Below are 23,340 nucleotides of genomic sequence, written 5' to 3'. Positions count from 1 at the left end.
TATTTGGTGTTCTATATTTTCTTTCAGTAGTCCTATTTTTTAATATTTCCTTTAGATACCTATTTTTTTTGGTTATTAAGTCTTACAGAATCTAACTTAAGCGAGCTCTTGATAACTTAATCAACTTTGTGTCCCCACTATATGAGTATATATAAATAATTGCAGTGAAATTTCCTATAGCTCTTTGCCTTTGTTGCTTGAGTACCAAATGATGGTAGACCTTGTGGAGAGCAGATGGACTCTACGAGGATCCACATTATTTGAATGTGTTTTTTCGTGAACAGTTTGTTATTTGAATAGTTATATCCAGGATGGAGAAATTATTTGCATTAAAAAAAGGAAGATGAATCCTATTTCCAAAGCAACTGCAATGGCCTCTTATAATCAGATCCAAGATTCTGTCCTTGCTTCTAGGACACACTTTATGGTCCCTGAAGCATGGAAATCCTTTGGGTAATTAGAGTCTAGAGGTAAGGAGTTCAGAAAAGATTGGGTGACTGATAATCATTTGTTTTGTTTATCGTTTGGTGTAATAATTGGGTCCCCCTTGGCTAGGTGGGGAGTAAGCAATGCTGATACCTATGGGAAATTGTTCTAATAAAATTCACATGCTATTTAGGATTTGGCTTTTCTTTTTTTTCTTAAGTGGGGGAGGGTCAGAGGGAGAGAGAGAATCTTAAGCAGGCTCCATGCCCAGTGCAGAGTCTGATCCCACAACCTTGAGATCATGACCTGAGCTGAAATCAAGAATTGGACACTTAACTGACTGAGCCAACCAGGCACCTCATTTTTTTAAAATACAATGTAATTTGGCAATTTAGCGAACTGAAGTCAAACTTATCATCCTGAAGTGATGAAAACCAATTTTGGCCTTTCTCCTTCTCCTTTAATTTTCCTTGAACTTCTACTGAGCTTTGAACTCTTTAATTCTCCATTATAAAAGTAGAAGTTATTTCTTTGCAAAATTATTACTTTGTACAAATATAAATAACCTCAAAAATGATGATGTTATTGACCAGTTAGTTTTGAGCAGGATATTTTTTACAAAACAACTTCAAAGGTTTCTGTATTTTCTCAGACTTTAGGCTCATAAAGAAAAGTTGCTTTTAGTTAATTTGCATGTAAGTAATGGAGAGAAGCTTCATGACATTTTACTTTTTCCAGTACTTACTGAATGCATATCATTTTAAAAAATACAGCGGCTTGGGATCCCTGGGTGGCGCAGCGGTTTGGCGCCTGCCTTTGGCCCAGGGCGCGATCCTGGAGACCCGGGATCGAATCCCACGTCAGGCTCCCGGTGCGTGGAGCCTGCTTCTCCCTCTGCCTGTGTCTCTGCCTCTCTCCTCTCTCTCTCTGTGTGCCTATCATAAATAAATAAAAAAAAAATTGTTAAAAAAAAAAATACAGCGGCTTTGTGTAGAGTATTAGCAAATCGAAGACTATTTTGAGTTTCAATTTGAATGATTGGATGCACTCTTTTCCTGATTCTAATTACATTAAAAAATTGATTATATATGTATATATAGTCTTCACTTATGTGTTTCTATCAGGGAGGGGAACATTTCATTGGAAGTGAAAGTATCCCATAACTGAGCCATACCTCTTTTAAATATTACATCATTTAAAATTCCCTCTTTGTAACAATGTGTTGTCTAGTAATCTGGAATAAGAGATATTTATGAACTGTGGAATGTGTAGTTGACCCTTAAACAACATGGGTTTGAACTGCACGGGTCTACTTAAATGTGGATTTTTAAAATAAATATAATATAGGAATGTAAATGTATTTCCTTTTTTTTTGAGAATCTTAAGCAAGCTCCACACCCAGCACAGAGCCTAATGTGGAGCTCGATCTCATGATCCTAAGATCATGACCTAAGCTGAAATCAAAAGTTGGATGCTTAACCGACTGAGCCACCCAGGCATCCCACTTCCTTATGATTTTCATAATAAATTTTTCTGTCCTCTACCTCCCTTTAAGAATATGGTATATAATACATATAATATACAAAGTATGTGTTAATTGATCGTTTATATTATTGGTAGGCCTTCTACTCAATAGTGAGCTATTAGCATGGCAGTTAATTGTTATATGCAGATTTTTTTGGAGTCAAAGTTATACGCAGATTTGCAAACACTTGGGGTGTTGATGCCCCTAATCCTTGTGTTGTTCAAGGATCAACTGTATACCATCATGAGTATTTATAGAAGTACCCTGATAACTCCAAGGGCTGTTGTAAAATATGGAACTGAACACACATCCTCAATTTTGCTGGGCCATCATTCTTTTCTATTTATGTAGTGAGAATGGCTCCATTCCTTTCCTATGAAATAACAGGCACAGATTTTGTGGTGAGTGATCAATTTTCGATTACCTCTGAGTGTGTGACTTTACTGTGGCTGGTTAAGAAGTGGAGCATTGTCAAGGGCCTTATAAAAAATATACACAATCATGTTAAATTGACACACACTGTATGACACCATTTGATTTGTGGTATGTGTGTGTGTACACATGTGTGCATATGTGATTAATTTTCACTGGACATGTCCTGTATCTTACATTTGTATTAATCTGCTAGTAGTTCTACTTTTCATCCTAATTACTTTTGGGGTGGTAATTTGAGGCAAGGAATGACTTTAAATGATGGGGTAATAAAAAATATTCTATTTCTTGTCTGCCACTTGTGAATTCTGCACATGTAACTCTAAGAAAAGCAATCTCAGTTCTGCCTGCATGGCTCACTGTCATGCCTACTTGGATAGTGAATAATTTATGGAAGTGAAGCTTTTGGATGTCTTTGGGAACCATAACCCAAGGTCATATGTCATGGGAATCATATTGTTCTGTAATTCTGTACATGCTTAGAAGGAGTTAGATAAGTGAGGTTTTAGCTATTTTCAACAACTGCATTTCACAATATATTTTTTATTTGTGTCTAGTAGTAAGATTTGGATTCTTTCTGAATAGTAGTGATAGTCATTAAGCAAGTAGTTAAAAGCGGGCAAAAGAGGACTCTGTCCTCCTGAACTACTGACATTTAGGGATGCTGAGAAAGTGTTGGTCTAATAAATCTCAGATATTCCAAATCTGAAAATTAAAATGAGTTTTTTATTTTACTGATGCGTACTTCAATAAATATATACTACTAGCATTTTTTAAACTAAAAAAAATGTTCTTTTTAAAGGAAATATTTGAGCTGCTTTCTGAAATTTCACAGGATAGTGCTTTATAAGTTTAAAAGCACTGAAGCACTTTTGTCCCCAGACGATACTATTTTTATTGTTATTGGGTCAATTTTACATCACAAATCACTACAGATTTTATCTATGATCTTGTATTCACATATGGAATTAAGAACACTTAGCACTTTTTTTTTTCTATTGCTCACTTTTGACTGTGTCTGTTTCATCTTGAAGTGTGGCCTCTACCTCCACCTCACCACCTGGCATCCATGGTCTCTTTCCTGTAATGAGTACTTCAAAAGAGATGTTTACTAAATGAAGGTTTCAGTTTCTGAGTTATTTTGGTTATTGACTATCTTTTCATAATTACATACTTTTAGATCTGAACAAGGCAATTTTTTTCTTTCTTCGTAAACTATTATCACAGAAAATTTCCCCAAATTCTCAGCAAGGAGGAAAAAAATCCATTCATTGTTTTCATTCATTCAGAAATACATTGATTGAATATCTATTAATGCCAAGGCACCTGTTTTGCTGAAGCAAATTATGCTCAGAGAGTGAGATTGTCTTTGCCAGTAATTTATTTAACACAGGCTCACTGCGGGAAATATAATTTATAATGGTAATATTTCACAAGCCGATAGCATATGGGATAATGTCCCTTAATAAGCCAATAAAGAAATAACATACTCTAAACCAATGACGGATTAATTACACTATTGTTCCAGGTTAAGGGGAGATGAAAGAAATAAAATTCAGATTTAGTTGACGTATGACTGTCTAGGAGTTGGTTCTCTGAAGAGCTGGCTTAGCTAACCAAGAGCTAACGTCCAGCTGCCAGGGTAAAGCAGAAGTCCCTTGTTGCTAGAGCATGTTGCTAGGAAATGAAGGTGTTGGTGTTGGCAGCCAAGATGATCTTCAGAGGGGCCCTGCATGGTTTTTACCACTCCACCAAAGAGTCACCTTGCCATGGCAGAAGCTAACCCCCCAAATCATTGTATAAGCGCTGCTAAAGTGAGCACTGCCCAAGGTCTGTGGAGAGCTATTTAGATCAGCAAAGGGTACCCTTGCCCAAACTGAATACTCTTGCTAAGTCCTCACAAATTCTTGGTATTTAATGTTTAAATGTCCATTACATCATAGCAGCTCTTCCCTATGCTCTCATTGATAAGCCCCCAGTGGCACCCATCAACAGATGAGCTACTTAGTGTTTACTGACACCAACAGATGTTGATGACGACATTCTAACAGTTTCCTCAATGTGAACAAATTCATCCTTAGTTCAAAACAACTTCAATTTTAAGCCATAGACAAGTGAATTTGAAATCATAACAACCAATATGCAACAGTACGGGACTAGACTTTCAGTGGAAATTATTGTCAATCTTTCTACTTAATTATTCTGATGTTTCTGGAGTAGTCATGATTGATTGACTTCTTTAAAGAGATTTGGTGTTAAATGTAAATTTGAAATTGACATAATTGTTTCTGTAATTATTTGAGAATTTCTCTTATGTGTACAAGATATTTAAGAGTAGAAAATCTCCCTTAAGTGTGGCTCTTTATTAAGGAAGGAAATGCAGTCTGTGGCAGTTTTATTATGAAATTAGCAATTTTCCATTTGATAGATTAAGAAATGCATGTTTAATTTAACATCAAAATTGAGAAGTACATTTTAAAGATAAATTAAACAAATGAAAATGAAGTTTCAGAGGATATAATTGTCAGTGGTAGTTACTAAAACATTCCAATATTTAAATAGATGTGTGAAGATTATGATTTGGAGAGCACACATTTGAGGTACTAAGAACTGGGTCCTACTGTATGCTTCTGTATTATTTGTGGGAGTGAGTATTTCTTAGAAATGGTGGACCAGAAAGAGTGGATGAGAGCAGGTCTGGTCATCAGACTGAAGCAAGTAGTGTAATTTGGTGTAAGCATTACTGAAACACGGAGAGGCCCAAAGGACCTGATATTTCACTATTGAGCCGACAGGGAGTAGGGAGCACAGAGCCAGGTCAGGGGGGAATTAAATACAAACCTGAGATTTTAGCTCCCACCCTTGACTCTCTAGAGGGTGACTCTGAGGCAAAATGTTGATCTCTGCTTTGCTGCGGCAGACAGATACAAGGCTGTATGCCAGATTTATCATTTTAAACCAATCATCCTTTATGTGCAAAAAGTGGTAACTCAGTAATATCCTTAAATTGTCACTTAGATTTACATTATTCGATATTTGGGACATAGATTTGCCATTTCCTCAAGACCTTTTAGAGAAGAGGAAGCCTTTTCATTAAAAAAAAAATTATTCTGATGCCTGTAGGTGTTTTAACCACAGGGATGGGGACCGTGGGTGGGCATGTGGGCATAGAAAATGTGTGGGCATCTAGAGCTGAATGATGAATTTGAAAGAATTGTGTGTGGGCATAGATTGATTTATCATATCAACTTCCAAGTTTAATTGAAAACTAAGTTTTGCTATTTTTAATACAGAGTTTTCTGAAGTTTACATTTATTAAAAAATTTCTAATCAAATAGTTTAGCTCCAGTATAGGTAAGGTCCTTGCTTATAGTTCCTGTCTTAGGCCATTGAGTTGAGGATTTCTGAATGATAAAGTATAACTTGGGTTAAATAAAGTTTTATAATCCCTAGGTACTTTTCATTTCTCAGGGAAAATTACCATGTTCAAAGGGACCTGCTCACTTGGGAAATAAATTCAAATTGTCTTATAGTATCTTGTTTGTTTCTTGATTTTAATCTCCTCCTGTGACATAGTTCTCTCGAGAAAAAGAAAATGTTCAAGGCAAAAGCAAAAAAAAGTAAATAAATAAAAAGCCCTCTGCTTAAATATATCTCAATGAATAGAATTTTATTCATTACTGTAAGTTTGCTTTTAGATTAGAGATTTTAGATTTAGAGATTACTGTAAATGCCGTTTGCTAAAAATATTGCTGTAGTCACTTCATCTAATACTGAGATCCAATACATATAGTTGGGGAACCTGTTAGTATAACTGAGTATGACTGATTATATATATATTTTTCTAAAAAATAATTTATTTATTATAAATAATTATAAATATATAAATAATATATATTTATAAATATTTATAATTATTATTAATTATTATTTATTCATGAGAGATACAGAGAGAGAGAGAGAGGCAGAGACACAGGCAGAGAGAGAAGCAGGCCCCATGCAGGGAGCCCGATGTGGGACTCGATCCCGGGTCTCTAGTATCACACCCTGGGCTGAAGGCAGGCGCTAAACCTCTGAGCCACCCAGGGATCCCCTGATTATATTTTTTTTAATTAAAAAATTATATAGAGTAAACTCTTACAAAATGACACATCTTCAATTTTATTTTTTTTAAATTTTCAAGTAATTTAACTTAATATTTAAATTAAAATATTTAATATTAAATTAGAATTCGTAATTTAATCTCGATAGTCAATATCATATATTAAAACCCAGCAAGTATAATTTTGTTTTAATCATGTATATGTATAAAGTAATTTTTGATTGGCATGGCCACCATGTTAAGCACTGGACTTGGGCATTTAACTTTTTTATTTTAACAACAAAAAATCAGATTTTATTTAAGCTTTTCAGTAATGCTGAAATGTTTTGAAATTCTTAAAATATAACTTCCGTCAAATTGTTTCTCATGTTGAATCATTATTACATAATTTATTATGTAAGCCAGTTGCAATTTTTCTAGTAATTAAATGAACTAACCAGAATATCAAAACTTCAAAGGAGTTTTGTGATAGAATTACTGTACATGTGGAAGGGTAATAGACTGTCACCCATCCCTGTGTCCTTGAGTCCTTAGACTTAAGAATGCAGTGTCCAGAGAACAAGAATAACTGTACATAGAAAGGATAAAGAGTAGCTATGTATCAATAAGCCTATTTAAATGGAAAGTATTTTGAAATTCAGGTAATAAAAAAAGCTCTGAACTGTTAAGGTACTCATTTTCACTAATTAATTATTAAATCTCTTGGAGTTAGAACAATAAATCTTTCAATTAATTAGTGTCCAATCTTTATTAAAGAATTGCTTGTAGCACATTTCAGATTTAACTTCAAAAATGCTATGTATAATAAAAATTATGTAAGCCAGTGGAGAAAAAGATGGCTTATTTTAATAAATTCTTCGAGTATCATACTGCCCTTTTCTTAACACTTTGGGGATGTTATATAAAATACCATTGTATTATATTTGCATGGAAACATTCAGGAAAACCAAATGAAGTATTCAATTTGCTAGTGAAATGATCAGGACACATCCTGTGTCTAAAACTGAATACATTTTAAGGGTCAAGATCTGGGTGGTAGTTTCAGAGGAGGAGGGAAGGAGGTCTTTGCTCTAAGGATGGAGGAGCTCATCATAACTGTAGGAAAAAAAATGAGTAATAAATTGGGGTTTTATTTACAGATTTAGATTTACTGTGAATATTTTTTTCTTTTTTTAGTTTAAATGCGATCGGATGTTTCTGTTTACAAGATTAATATTCAACCACACTTCATATGGGCAAGCATATTTTAATTTGACAGACATTAATGTCTAAAATGAAAGCCAGATATTTTCAAACAAACAAGTGATGAATGTCCACAGGAGTAGCATAAGTAGGGCCCTAGTAAATGAATTCCTACAGTGTTTCTTAGAGGCTAGCTGTGGTTAATTTTTAAGCTGTCTCTCCTAGACAACATGGTTTGTATATCTTTGCATATAGACATTATGTGCATGGATGAACATATATCCCCGTACTGAAAGAATTTTTTAAACCCATAAGAATATAAGCCAAACCTAATTGTCCAATGTTAGAACCCAAGTAGAATTTAGTGAAAAGTCAACAGTACTTCCGTTCACTTATCTCTTCACTGTTTATTCAGAAGCAGGATCAGTTTTCAGAATAATTTTATTTACTGACATAGGAATTACTTTTGTGTAGCTGGCATATTGTATCTTAAAATTAGCATATTATATTTTTCATTACTTACCTTAAAGGCAGAACATCATCTTCTGGAGTCACCTAAAAAATTGAGATATTTATTATATACTTTAGATGGCAGAAAGGTGTGTTTGTACCTAAAGCTTTTTTATAGAGGAATTCAGGCATGAGCTTTAAGTAGATAGACATTTTTTTCCCCTTACTAATTGCATTGTCTTCCATTTTCTTTAAATTTTGCTAGAGTTGCAGTTTCATGCTTTTCCAGGTATTTCAAGCAAAGACTAATTGTATATATATTTTATATATATATCACATGGTAATCTCCTCAGAGTCTGGATCTGTTAATATTTGTTTTCTCTTGCCCACTTCTTCGTGGTCCTCCTCACTGCCTCACATTTAATACAATGCATAGTGGGTGCTTTCTAGGCGCATGATGATTGATTGATTGGTTGATTGGTTGAATGATATGGTTTGATTAGAATAGTAGTTAGTGACATATACAAATGTCCATGAGGGAAAAATGAAGTGCCAGCTTATGGAAGTCACCCAGAATGTATTTTAAATTATGTGTGTGTTTTAATTTTTTTTTTATTAATTTATTTGGTAGAGAGAGTGAGAGAGAAAGAGAGCACAAGCAGAGAGAGTGGTAGAAGCAGAGGGAGAAGCAGACTCTCTGCTGAGCAGGGAGGCTGATGTGAGGCTTAGTCCCAGGACCCTGGGATCATGACCTGAGCCGAAGGCAGATGCTTAACCCACTGAGCCACCCAGATGCCCCTTAAGTTGATTTATGATGTAATATCCTTAAGATGTTCTCTTAACATGTGCCAACATAAGTATCTTAGACAGCCTTGGTGTAGACAGTGTCAACATGAAATATGGGACAAGCGCTGTTTCTGTACACATTCTGATTACAGAGAAGGATGGGATAAACGTGTCTGGACTTGCAAAGACAATGCATCTGCTATGGTTGATTGACATTGTGGAACATGTTTAGGGAGTGGGAATTAAATTGCCTGGTATTTTATATGTCCTTCCTTATGGTATAGATTAGCGAATCTTAATCTGGACTTCACATCAATTTATCCTGGGTTTTAAAAGTGTGTCACTGCCCTGATCCTTTCCTAGACAAGTTAGATCAGAATTTCTAGAGGTTGCACCTCAGCATTATTTATTTTTAAAAGGGATTCTAACGTGCTGTCAGTTTTGAGACATCTTTGTATGTCTGTTTTGTATCTTTCAAGTTTTTTGTAGAAGCTAAAGTTGAAAAAGAAGAAAGATTCCAGAATATACTTTCTACTCTCCCTATTCTCATTTCCTTTTTGAGAAGGATGCATCATGGTCCAGTAATAATCTAGTACAAACTATTTATGAAATTTTAAATGTTCTAGTATCCATTTTAAAAAATAAAGAGGAATAGGTGAAATTAATTTTAATAAATATTATTTAGCCCAATATATCCTAAATCTTATTTCAATATGTAATCAACATAAAAAGATTAATGAGATATTTTGCTTTTTTTTTTTTCTTGTATCAAATGTTCTAAGTCCATTGTACATTGTAGGCTTACAGCCCATCTCAGTTTGGACCAGCCACTTTTCAAGTGTTCATCAGTCCTATGTAGCTAGTCAATTGGACAGAGCAGATTTAGAGGGTAAGATGCTCAAATACAAACCAGGAGACCTAAAATTTAATGTTGGTTTTGCCAATGACTAATCCTGTGATCCTGAACAATCCATTTATCTTCTACATGGACTTCAGTTCCTTCTTATTTAATATGAGAGTGTCAGGAGTCTAAATTGAGAGAGTTCTAATTTTCTCCCAAAGACCCCAGGATTTTGTGAGCATGCTCTGACATTCATCATAGGGAAGAAGAGAGGCAAGTGAGCTGCTTTCGGATCTTTTGTCTTTGGATATACTTTAGGTGCAAATTTTTTTCTTTCTGAGAAAAAAAAATTAAAGCAAAACAAGGGTTTGCAAAAAACCCCCTAGGCTAAGTGTTTTCTTCATTCGTGCTTCTTTTTTTGTTAGCATTCATAAGACTATTCCAGAAAGAGGTCAGGCAGCAGGTATGCTCAGATTTGAGGAATCTTTAGATTCCTCTGATCTACCTAGATTCCTAGATCTACCTCTGAGTAAAAGCAGATGACTTATGGCTATTGAGGCACATAGCGGTCATCTAAAACTGATTTAGCCCAAATCACAGGAGGAGACCCCTTGACTCTTTCAGAGGTATGGCCCCCATTGTCAGCCAGAACCCAGAGCCAGGGGATCCCTGGGTGGCACAGCGGTTTGGCGCCTGCCTTTGGCCCAGGGCGCGATCCTGGAGACCCGGGATCGAAGCCCACGTCGGGCTCCCGGTGCATGGAGCCTGCTTCTCCCTCTGCCTGTGTCTCTGCCTCTCTCTCTCTCTCTCTCTCTCTCTCTCTGTCTCTCATGAATAAATAAATAAAATCTTAAAAGAAAGAAAAGAAAAGAAAAGAAAAAAAAAAAAAAACAGAACCCAAAGCTAGAATTACTCTGGCTCCTGGGCTTTTCTGACTTGAAATGTGTTTCTCTCTGATGGATGAATAATTGACAACTTCAGTAATCATTATATAGATGCCAATATCGGATACATGTGATTTTGGTTCCCAGATTAGTAACCTTTCTCTGTATCAAGTAGATGAACTCTCTCGTGGTGTCAACAAATAGTAAATAAAAACACAAGGTCTTATCTTATTCATTGGAAATCCGTCTCTGCCAGATTTCCACAGTCAATGACATGGGAACTCTATCCTGGTCCAGTATATTGCCTTTAGAGCTGTCAGTATGCTTTATCTTTGTAGTAAGTTGAGGACATATTTATCCAAAATTTTAGCTACTTTGAGGAAAAAAGAGTGACATTGAATGACAGTTGTAAAGTGGAGAAAGCTGAGAGGGTTTATCTCTACTTTCAGGATACTTCTAAGTACATTATTACAACACCATAGTCCATACTTAGGAGGCAATTATAAGAAAATTGTTTTTGGAAGAGTCCGCCAAATACCAACAGATATTTCTAAATTTTATTAGCATGCACAAACTTAACTACTTCAGTCCTGGCATGCTCATGTAGCAATGAAAGCAGCTTGTAAGACTCAAAGCAATGGAGGGGAGGGAAAACCCAATTTCATTATATCAAATGTAGCCATTTTTACGAGTTAATGAAAGACATGTTTTCTATGTACATTGTATTTTTGCTCCATATTTGTCACACGTCTGCATGTAGAATTCTAGGTGAACAGAGGAAGCAAATAAATGTGACCTTTGTAAGGCTTATGAAGCCAGAGGGTAGGGTGCACAGGCACACAAATATTAGCCCACTCTTATTTTTGTCCCAGAAAACTTTTCTCTGGCTTACAGCATCTGTGCATTCCAACTTCGGCATCATCACTTGCGCATCTTGGTTCCCTGGGGGCCTTACCATCTGTTTAACCGGTTAAAGGGCCCCATCTCACCAGTGTCCCTATCATCCAGCTGGAACTAGAGCCTTCTGGTTGGCCTTTTTCCTCTCTTTTTGCTTCTGTTTATTTGGAACCAACTCCTCTATGTCAGAGCAGGTGGCTTCACCTTAGCCAGTTACCTAGGATTAGCAATTACTGGAAGGTAAAAGATTGGCATCAAAGAGGAAACATCTGTTACTGCAGTGATCTTGGCGTTGGAGAGAGCATAGGGACTTGGAGAAAGTATAATTCATGAAGGTGATGCCTCTCTGGGTGCTCTCCTTTTGCCTCTCAACCTTCTTAAATGCTTTAGGTCTTTCAGGTTTAACCCTTTGACCTTTCTTTCTTTTTTTTTTTTTTTTTTCTTAAGATTTTATTTATTTATTCATGAGAGACACAGAGAGAGAGAGGCAGAGGGAGAAGCAGGCTCCCTGCGGGGAGCCTGATGCAAGACTCTATCCCAGGACCCCAGGATCACAACCCAAACCAAAGGCAGACTCAACCATTGAGCCACCCAGGAGCTCCCTTTGATCTTTCCTAAGTTTAATGAGGCCATCTAGTTCATGGATGGCAGAGACCCCTGCTTTTATATGCCTGACAGTAAACTAGCCTCCTACCCTCTGTGCTCCTATGATTCTTGCCTCACAGTTTTTCAGAGTCACTTAAACGTTCACAGTAGTCCAACTCTCATCTCATCTTAGGAAATCGCCAAAAAAAAAAAAAAAAAAATCAGATCTTTGCCCTACCTTCCTTTAGAAGTTTCTTCCTTTCCCTTCGCCAACCTGTGTCTGAGGGATTTTGAGAAGTTACCAGGTAAGATATTTTCTAATTTCAAACCAAACATAAAGACCCACTTAAAAAAAAAAATGTGGCCAAAATGAACAAAATTATGCCCAAATGCCTAACGACCTAAATTCCTCTTTTTTCCTGCTTCTTGTTTAATTCTTGCACTTGCTCTTATAGTACACTATGCTTTGGTATTACATCTTTTGTGTTTTAATTTACATCATGGTTTTGTGTTATCTATCTGTTCTACTAAAAGCTGCCCAAAGTAATTTTTGAAAATAAAAGCAGTCTTCATAAGAAACACCTCTCAGTATTTGTTAGAATTGCAGTTCTAAAAAATGATCTTCTCATGACTTTACAGTTATTAGGCACTGTCTTAAGTACTTTTTGAGAAGCAGTGTAGTATAGTTGTTGACACAGGTATTTGGGCATCATACTGCTGGAGTTTATACTCGCTGGGTCAACATATAAATTGATAGGTGATTGTCTTGGGCAAAGTGCTTAATAAGTTTAAGCTTCATGTTTCTCCCCCACAGTTGTGCTGTGAGGACTAAGAACATTGATATGTAAACACATGTACATATGTCTTACTCATCTTACAGCTTTACTGTTGTGTCTGACTTTATTACCCAAACAATACTTGGCATAAAGTAAACACTCTATAAATGTTAACTACAGATATTACTATGTACCTTAGTTATTATAACAGTGCTCATATAGATGTAATCCCCAATCTACAGGTGAGGTAACTGAAACCAAAAGAGGTTATTTCACTCGCCCAAGGTCATAAAACTGGTGAGCATGCAAAGCCAGGCTTGCACCCAGGCTCATCTGACCACAAAAGCCTCATGCCACTTCATTTTGGCAGCAGAGTTAAATAGACATACTGGGGGTATTAAGATAATCAAGTTGCATCCATTAGCACAGGTTCACTTCCTGATTTTTCTTTTCTTTTAAGTACTTATGATTTCTCTTGGATAGCAATCTATGCTATTAGATTACACAGAATTTCTTGCTATAGCTCTACTGTAAATCTTGCTTCTTTGAGAGACACTTTTAGCAAGTTAGGGAGCTAGGTTTATTCCTTAAAATTAAGTGTTCTTCTTAAAAAAGGAACTGTCATATGGAGATGTTCTTATGCACATGGCATAATGCACATGGCAAATGAAAATTTCATGAAACTGTGTATGGTCCTTCGTCCTTCTAGATATTTCTGATAGATCTGAGTTGTTCCATTATTCCAGTAATGAATCTTTGTGTAAAATAGATAATGACTTACCCTCACTGAAGGGGCTTATGGTCCATTTATCAGAAATTTGACCTTTATGATACCATCTCTAACCATGGACCTTTGGATATCTTGGCACATTGTAGAAGTTTAGTGAATGTCCTTCAGCTGAATGAGTGAACAAATGTACTCACAAATGTAAAGAATGCTGGTAGCTACAAGAGAGCTTCTTACTGTTAAATTATTAGGGTGTGGGTGAAAGAAAGAATGGTTGGTTCTGGTTCTGAGTGGTAAGTTGAGTTTGTCATATCATACTCCTAAATATCTTTGTCTCTTCCCTGACACCATATTGTCCTTTACTGTTCTCAAGATGTTCCTTTGTTATATGTACACACGAATCCTGATTTCCTGTTTAATATTCAGTGTATTTTTGCCTTTTTTGCTCTCAGATTCCTGCTGTCTTCTTAAACAGTGAGTCCGTCAGTTTACTCAGAGGTGTGACTTTAGTTAGAGGAGTAAATCTGGTCTGGCAGACCTTTTTCCAGTGGAGAAACATCTTCTCGCGAGTTAGTTATGGTTGGATGTATACAAACTGTTTTCTTTTGTTGAATTGATTATTGCCTAACAATATCTCTCTCTCTCTTTTTTCTTTATTCTTTTAATCAGGATCTTCTAGATGTAAGAGATAGGTACTGGGTGAATAAGAAACGTAAATTTCCTTTCAGCAATCAAATTACATCTAGAATCAAAGAAAGAAGGCAGTCTTCTGGATAGCCCTTGATTTTATTTTAATGTGGGAACTTTTAAAATACTAGGTCATTAGTGATAGAAATATTTAGTGATTATTATTCAATTTTAGTTGGGTTTAGCTAATGTAGTGATTTGACTTTTCCTTTTTCAGCTGTCCCATTTCCTCCAAGTCACCGGCTTACAGCAAAAGAAGTGTTTGATAACGATGGGAAACCTCGTGTGGATATCTTAAAGGCACATCTCATGAAGGAGGGCAGGCTGGAAGAGAGTGTTGCATTGAGAATAATAACAGAAGGGGCTTCAATTCTCCGACAGGAAAAAAATTTGCTGGATATTGATGCACCGGTCACAGGTAAGTCCTGAGGATGGAGATTCCCACTGTACCCATGCTTTGTTGTTAACATCAAATCAGAAATTCCTAGATACCAGTGAGTCTTCAAATACCTTTTTCATCTTACTCTTTCACTGTCAAATCTGTACATTAAGGACTCTAAAACTATTATACACATATAACAATATTTTTTATTTCACATATTGAATATCTATAAGATTGTGATGCTCTAAAAGTGTACAACTCTGAGGTGATGAAGATACTCTGAAGTAATACTTTGCTTTGGAAGTGATCGTGTTTGTTGATAGAAATACTAACTGGCACAGAGGACACAAAACATTCATTGTGGGGAGGATTGGACAAGTTACACTGAGACTTTCACAGTGGTTAAGTGACTGAGGTAAAGCAGTGGTTCTCAAAATGTCCCCAGACTAGCTTTATCATCTCATTCTTTGGAAATTTGTTAAAATGTAAATTCTTAGCCCTTCCCTGAATGACTGAATCATGTTCCCTGGGGAGAGGCCACGTCTGTTTCATCAAGTCCTCTAGGAGATTCCAATGCACATTCAGGTTTGTGAACCATTGAAGTTTAGTTAGAGGCCAAATTTCTGCCTTCCTATAGTATTTTGTGCCTAGAAAATGTCTTCACTTTGAGGTTTTTTCCTCTGTTACTTCTTATAGGCGGATATATATTTTGCATAAGTGTAACTTCTCTTAGTCCATCAAAATTTAATCTTGTCCAAGAAAAATGTTGTAGAGGGTCAAATATTGAGACTTTTGATCTATCCTTTGTGCAGTTTGCTAAACTTGTAGGTTTTCTTTTTTTTTTTGAGAAGCTGAAAAACATTTGTTTTCTCCTTTATTATTATCATTCTCGTAAAGGAAAAAGAATCAACAAAGAATATTGTCCTTTTCAAAATAAAGGGGATATTTTAAAATATTTCACATATACTACTGACTGCTTCTGTCTTGTTAACTTACATGATTGGCCTTCAAAGGTATATTTGAGTGTTACTATTAAGAGAAAAAGCAGCTCTCTAGAATACCAGACCAGACCTTCCTTGGTCAAATTATCTCTAATGGTTCTTATTCCAAAGAAATTGACCTTCTTGATGTTTTATTTTTGGTTGGCAATACAATTTTTCTTGTTTGTAATTCAGTAAATAATAATAATTATAATGAATGTGTTTGGGCCCAGGCAGCAGGAGAAATTAGCTCTAGTAGTGTTAACTCAGTTTTGGCCAGTGGTAAGCAAATCAACCCATGGATTTACTCTGTATATATCACTGTGAACCCCATTTTCCATGTGTTAAAATGGACTCATGCTTTATTATCTCCAACTCATAGATACTGTGAAAAAACAAGACAAAACCCATGTGAACATGCTTTAATTTCTTAGATAATAAAATACTAAATATTTTTAGTATTTAAATACTACTTTGGAAGCCACCAGCAAAAAACAAGAAAACAAACAAAACAAAACCAAAAACCTATTTTAGTGATGCCTGGGTGGCTCAGCAGTTGAGTGTCTGCCTTTGGCTCAGGGTGTGATCCTGGAGTCCTAGGATTGAGTCCCACATCGGGGGAACAGATGCATAGAACCTGCTTCTACCCTCTGCCTATGTCTCTGCCTCTTTCTCTCTGTCTCCCTCTCTCTCTGTCCCTGTGTCTCTCATGAATAAATAAATAAAATCTTAAAAAACAAAACAAAAACCTACTTTAAAAATGGACTATAAATTCCATTTATAAATTAATGGTAAAATACTAGATTTAAATGACATCTTTATCATTAAGCTTATTTGTTTTTGTTAAGAATGAATGGCTTGATATTTTGAGTTTATTTTTTCTTTGCTTCACATGATAATGTGTGACGTGCAATGAAGAATTCATGGTAAGTTCACTAATGAGCCCAGTAGGTGGTAATGGAGGTGATAATTATAACTTAAAGAGACATGTAAAATATATATTTAGGGCAATGTATTTCCTGGGATGCAGTCAGCTCTTCTGTTTGATTGTTCTTCTCTAAGAACACATAGAGAAGATTCTGAAAGAGTCAGGCTTAGGATGTTTTACCCCAGAAATCTGGAGTCCATGGACTAATTGCCCCCATGTTCAATACTGATCACACTTGGTTCTTTCTAGTGAGATACCAGCTGACAGTTTGGCAAAGTTTGGGATGTAGCTATGAAGAGACTTTGGAGATCAGGACCCAATTATGCATAGCTTTCCTGGTGGAGAAAAACCCAAAGCCTTTTAGATACTGACAGAAGCAGCTATGGAGACATCACAGAATATGTAGCACTAGTGAAATATAATCCAGGCAGGAAAAATCTTTCTCTAGAGAAGTGTTTATATTTCATAACAAAGGCAGGATCCCAAGGAACCTCTAGTAGATTCCATTGTAGTGATCTCTTTTCCTCTTTTCTGGGAATATAGGGGTATGGAATCATAGTGACAAAGGGGATAGAAAAAAATATTTTAACATTTGGGTAAAAGGGAAAAAGAAAAAACTTTTTGCATCTAATTCAGCAGAAAGTTAAATTTATAGCTTCATATCCCAATTCATGAGTTTCTAAGCAAAAGCTGAAACATGCAGAAATGGAAAATGAAAGCAGTATACACTGATCAGAGCATATTACAATTCCTTTTATTTCAGGATACTTCCTATAAGAATCTGAACCAGCAGTGTCATGTGTATGTATGTATGTATATATGTATGTATGTATTTATTTATTTTGAGAGAGAGAGAGAGAGAGAGACACCAGGCAGGGATGGGGGGAGAAGGAGAGAGACAATCCCAAGCAGACACCCTGCTGAGTATGGAGCCTGACAGGTTCCAGGGCTCCATCTCACAACCCTAACATCATGACCTGAGCCAAAATCAAGAGTTGGAGGCTTAACCAACTGAGCTACACAGTGCCCCATGGATTTTTAAATGTAAAATATCTGCTGCTTAAATGACTGAATCAGTAAGGTTGTACTTTTATTGCTGATACTGGGGTATGCAATAAAAGGTATAGTTTACACTTAAAAATCTTCAGCATAGAGTATTCTTTATGTAGTTCAGAACTCCACAGTTAGGAAAGATGGAAAACTTAATTCAGAGGAGAAGGAAGAAGAGGAAGAAGAAAGAAGTAGAAGAAGAAGGGAAGAAGAAAAATAATATAGAGATATTATTTTACATAATATTCAAATTATATATATATAAAATATATAAATGAGAATAATGGATATAATATACAAATGCAAACCTGTGAAAAAGACTAAGAGGAAAGAAGCAAGGACTTTTAATGTAGCGGGAAAAGCCTGAAGCCTGACAACATGGTGGTATTCAAGTGGTATTAGAAATATGTGACATGGACAACTGGGTGGCTCAGTGCTTGAGTGTCTGTGTTTGGCTCAAGTTGTGATCCTGGGGTACTGGAATCGAGTCCTGCATCAGGCTCCTTGCGGGGAGCCTGCTTCTCCCTTTGCCTGCATCTCTGCCCCTCTCTCTGTGTCTCTCATGAATAATAAATAAATAAAATCTTAAAAAAAAGTAAAAGAAAAGAAATACGTGAGATTTCTGAAAATGGTGAAGCGAGTGAGTCCTGGCAGAAACTGACCAGCAACTTATGTGGAATTCACCTTTAAGAGAAATAGATATATAAACTTTCAGAATGAAACAAATGGCAAATATTTTGTAATTATATACAAAAGCCTTCCCCTCCTTTCCCTCTAGTCTTCCCCACTCCTAATTTTTATTCATAAAAATGTTTCACTCACAAATGTTTAGAAAAAATTCATGCTAACATCAGTTCTATGGTTTGTCCCCACTTTGAGAAAAAACCTAGAAATTAGTATTCTAGTTTTCTGAAATCTGGACATCATCGCATTCCTTTAGCAGGTCTTTAATGTTTAAATGTACAAAGCTGCTCAAATCACCTTCCCCAGCTAAAGTGTTTATAAAGTAGTAAAAGGTTAATATTTTTTAGGATCTTCTTTGCCCTTCAAATTCGGTACATTTTATTTTGGGGAAGAAGAACCAGGAAGCTGTCTAGTCCCAACCTGGCCCTTTGCATGTGTCCCTGTGGAGGAGATAAAGGACTGTGCACCATGTCCTCCTGGAGGTGTGTTTAGGTAAACCAGTAACCTTCTCCAGGAGAGTAGAGGCGAAAATTAGCCACGGTTCCACAATCAAAACAATGGAGGTATGAGGCATATTTTGCCCTTTTCTGTAAAGTGATTTGCCTGATTAGAATAGTGGCTCTTGGGCAGCCCGGGTGGCTCAGCGATTTAGTGCCGCCTTTGGCCCAGGGCGTGATCCTGGAGACCTGGGATCAAGTCCCATGTCGGGCTCCCTGCATGGAGCCTGCTTCTCCCTCTGCCTGTGTCTCTGCCTCTCTCTCTCTCTCTCTCTTTCTCTCTCTCTATGTGTCTCTCATGAATAAATAAATAAAATATTAAAAAAAAAAGAATAGTGGCTCTTCCAGAGATTTAATGTGAAAAATGTGTTTCTTTGTTGAAGGAAAGTATTTTCCTCCTTTGATTCTTTTTTGGAAATCAGTTGAATTTATCTTTGTTTACTTATAACATACAAAGGAACATTAAAACATGCAGCCAGATATCAGTGTAGCAACTTGCTATGGACTGAATATTCGTGCCCCCCGACCCCACCCCAATATTCAAGTGTGGATGCACTAATCCCCTATATGACAGCATTTGGAGGTGGGCCTTGGAGAAGTAACTAGGTTTAGATGAGTTTTTGAGAGTGGAGCCCCAAAAATGGGATTAGTGCTTGTGTGAATAGAGGAAGAGATGAGAGCTCTCTCTCCATCCTCCACCCGAGGGTACAGTAAGAAGGTGGCCATCCAAAAACTGAAATAGAGTCCTCATCAAACACTGAATATATGCCAGAACCTTGATCTTGGACTTTCCAGCCTCCAGAACTGTGAGAAATGTTTGTTAAATGTACTCATCTATAGCATTCTGTTGAAGCAGCCAGAACTAAGATACAGTTCCTTTTGGGAAATCAATGTAATGAATACTTATTAACATTTACCTTGTACAGGTGGTGTGGGTTATACACAGATGAATAAGATCTGGTCTCTGCTCTCTGAGGCCTCAGAAAAGAATAAGGACAACAGATATTTTGGCCAAAGAGATGTACATCAAACTATTGATTAAGGGAACGCTTGAGTGGCTCAGTGGTTGAGTGTCTGCCTTCTGCTCAGGGTGTGATCCTGGGGTCCTGGGATGGAGTCCCATCCGTATTGGGCTCCCTTCAGGGAGCCTGCTTCTCCCTCTGCCTATGTCTCTGTCTCTCTCTGTGTCTTTCATAAATAAATAAATAAAATCTTAAAAACTTATTGATTAAATTACAAGGTATGATCTAGATTTATTCAAGCAAATTAAGAAGTATCCAAATAGCTATAGCAAATTTAAATCCAAAAGCTTTCCTATCTTCTAAATGGCTAAGATTTTCCTGACAGTGCTCACTGATCATTATTTTCTATCTTTGAGTGAAAGAAACTATTAAATAGCTGAGATCGTAGCTGTCTATATTAGGGATTGAGCACCCCTTTAGAAGTTTAGGAACTGTGGATGATAAGCACAAAGGTGGAGTCCTTGGCCAGAATACTCCAGATCTAGTCAGAGAGTCAGACACAAAAACAGATCATTACTATATAATTTGTTAAGAACTGTAATGAAGGCACCTATGAACTTAGTGTGGGAACTCAGAAAAAGGAATGCAGGGAAGCCAAGAAAGTTTTGACAGATTTCGTGGTATTTGAACTGGATCACATCTGAGAAGTAAAATTTTACTATGTGAAGGATATTCTCAGCAGAGACAACAGCATGTTAAAGGCACCATTGTTTTTTGTTTTCGTTTTTGTTTTTGTAAAGTGGTAAGACATGGTTTTGGAGGTTTGCTGTGGGAAGCCAGGGTCTCAGAAGGGTGTGAGGGGTGAGGGGGTGAGGGGTGAGTCTCTTTACATTGAGACTGAGGTTGGAAGGTCCGGGTTGGATTGGAGTCTTTCACAGGCAGCACTGAAACATTCCCATATTGTTCTACAGCCACTGGAGAGTCTAAGGGTCTTTGATCAGGGAGTTACATAATCAAGTCTGTGACTAGAATCACATCCTGGAAGAGCTGAGTGGAATGGAATGGGAAGGAATTCTTGGAAGACACTTTGGTTAGGAACGTCTCACACTCTCCCAAGGAAGTCAAGATGATGCCTTTGGCAGGATAGGAGATTTGGATATGATTTTGATTACAGGTCTTTTAAAAAAATGACAGTTAATACTAATCTTAAGCCATCTGATAGTTGATACATTTAAAAATCAGTGTCTACTAAAGACTTTTTGAATAGGGTAGTTTATGTAAGGACCTGATTTACTCCGTTTTTCCTTGAAGTTTTCATACTTTCCTGTTTTCTCTTTGACTTAGCAGAGAACGTTCTTCTCATTTATAAAGCAAAAGCAGACCAGAAGCTTAGGGTTTTGAATAGAGTGATTTAAAACTCATTTTCTGCTCTCTGGGCGGAGGGGATCCGCCAGCATCAGTTGGGCAAACTGCTAATCTCTCGAGTTTGTCTGTTTCCTGCAGGGGGGGATTTGTCCCTGGGGCAGCAAAGGATTCCCTCAGTGGCTGTGCCTGCCATTTAGCATGTCAGGCAGTTGCCAGGAGAACCCTCTGGCTTTGTTCCTGGATGTGAGAGTGGACCAGTAGCCAAGTTTAAGGTCATGGCATTCCTTCCCTTACAGCAGCTGACGTCAATTAGGAGAATTCCCCATGCCTTTACTCTGGGGAGAGTTAAGTGGGAATAAGAATCCAGTGTCTTTGAGACCTAAAAGATCAGTGTTTATTCTCCTCATTCTATCGTTTGTCACTATCAAAGCCTAACGTGGCCTTCGTTTATATGGGGATAAAATATTACCTCTGGGGCATTTTGCCCACTTAGATGGCAGTGGCCAAATCTCGAGGGCCTTCCCTTCAGCCAGAGGCCTATTTTGGTGCCCAGCCCACTGCTGGCAGTAAGCAAATTTCAGCCCCAGCCTGTGGCAGTAGCACATCATTTTGAAGTCCTTATTCCCCTTAATTTTGACCCTTGATTTAAAAAAAAAAAAAAAAGTATAATGTTGATAAAATGTCACTGCATGAGAGCCAGAGTTCTTTCCCGTGAAGTATTTACCTCTCTGGTTTTGCGAGGTTGGTTTTAGGAAAACCATCTTAAACCAGAGAAAAGGGAGTCTCAGCCTTTTGAGTCAGTGTTTCTCAAAATTGAGCATGGATCCAAATCACCTGAAGGACTTTATAAAACACAGATTGCTGCATCTCACCCCCAGAGTTTCTTGTTTAAGAGGTCTGGAGGTGGACCTGAGAATTTGAATTTCTAACAGCTTCCCAAGTGCCAATGATCCCCTTGATCTGGGACCACATTGTGGGAGCCACTGGTTTCCGTGACTGGTTTGAGGTGTCCTAGCTAGCCAGTAAGCTGAAAACCTTGTTTGGAACATGCATCCATCTACATAACTCATGGTTCCCTATAATACTCCATTATACACACTATTCTGCCTCTGTAAGATTTTTAAAAATCAGGCATTTTCACTTCATTTCATTAGAACTTGTTCTTGCTTATTACTGGGAAAAAAACATGCTAAGAATGCTATTTAGGATGCTCAAGAAATAGAAAAAATAAATTATTTTGGTTGCTGATTATAATTCGTCATAATTTAAATCAAAATGTATTGCTATAATACAAGAGGGCAAGACAGAACAATAGTGCTTAGCATATTCGGGGCACAGAAGTTATATAGTTTTTTTCTCAGTGAAAAACCTTCACAATATTTTTCTTTTATAAGCTAAGAGTTGACCATATAAAAAGCTATGGCTGGGACAGTTTAAAAAGGAAAAAATATGAAGACTGAGATCAAAAGTCTCTTTAAGTGAATTGTTTGGTAATGAATAGAGTGTGATATTAAAGAAGAGCTAAGCCATACCTTCAGCCCTTGAGTGTAATGCCAAGTCAGTAATAATCTATTGACATCAATAAACATGTAACACCATCCAGAGGAAACATTTGACAATCATTGCAATTACATCATAATTACTATGAACAGATATTTTGCTTTAAGATTCAGAGTACTCGGTCCTTTTCAGTTTGCCATAAATGGGTACTTTTCACAAATAGTGTTTAGGCACCACTAGTAAGGAAATGCCTGTCGTCGTTTTCATAGGAAGATAAAAGTCTCTAAAACTATTATCCTTAAAATCTGAAAGTTACCACTTGGAGTGATAAATATTCTGATTGTTTTGGAAAAGGTTGAAATATATTAATATAATCAATATTACCATGGCTTGAAGAGAAGTAGTGTTTCAAATAATACTAGAATATCTCCCAGAAAAAATAAAGAACATCCTTCCTAGGTATTTCCAGAGAAAAATGTAGATGCTCTTCCTTATGTCTAGCCAGATTATATCCAGGTATCCAATCTCATCTCATGTTACATTTTCCCATTGAAGCATCCTTAATAATTTCAAACTCCATTGATTTTCTTTTCTTCTAAGTCAGTAATGTTTATAGGTTTTATTCTATTTATTTTTAAAAATTTTATTTATTTATTTATTCATGAGAGACACAGAGCGAGACAGAGACACAG

At 36.7% G+C, this 23,340-nt stretch overlaps 1 protein-coding gene across 4 annotated transcripts in view; it reads left to right on the top strand.

Annotated features, from left to right (window-relative positions):
- Positions 1-23,340, top strand: part of PPP3CA (protein phosphatase 3 catalytic subunit alpha) — a 308,774-nt gene that overhangs the window by 133,626 nt on the left and 151,808 nt on the right. For 3 of the 4 annotated variants that reach the window (XM_077882133.1, XM_077882132.1, XM_077882134.1), the window contains exon 2: positions 14,518-14,718. The exons of the other annotated variant lie outside the window; for it this stretch is intronic. In XM_077882133.1, coding sequence (XP_077738259.1) covers positions 14,518-14,718 — 201 coding nt within the window. The remainder of the gene's footprint in view (positions 1-14,517; positions 14,719-23,340) is intronic. 4 annotated transcript variants of the gene reach the window in all.

Source organism: Canis aureus, chromosome 33 (assembly GCF_053574225.1).
Source record: "Canis aureus isolate CA01 chromosome 33, VMU_Caureus_v.1.0, whole genome shotgun sequence".
NCBI lineage: Eukaryota > Metazoa > Chordata > Mammalia > Carnivora > Canidae > Canis > Canis aureus.
The sequence above is the reverse complement of the archived record's forward strand: the minus strand, read 5'-3'. Positions and strand labels throughout refer to the sequence as shown.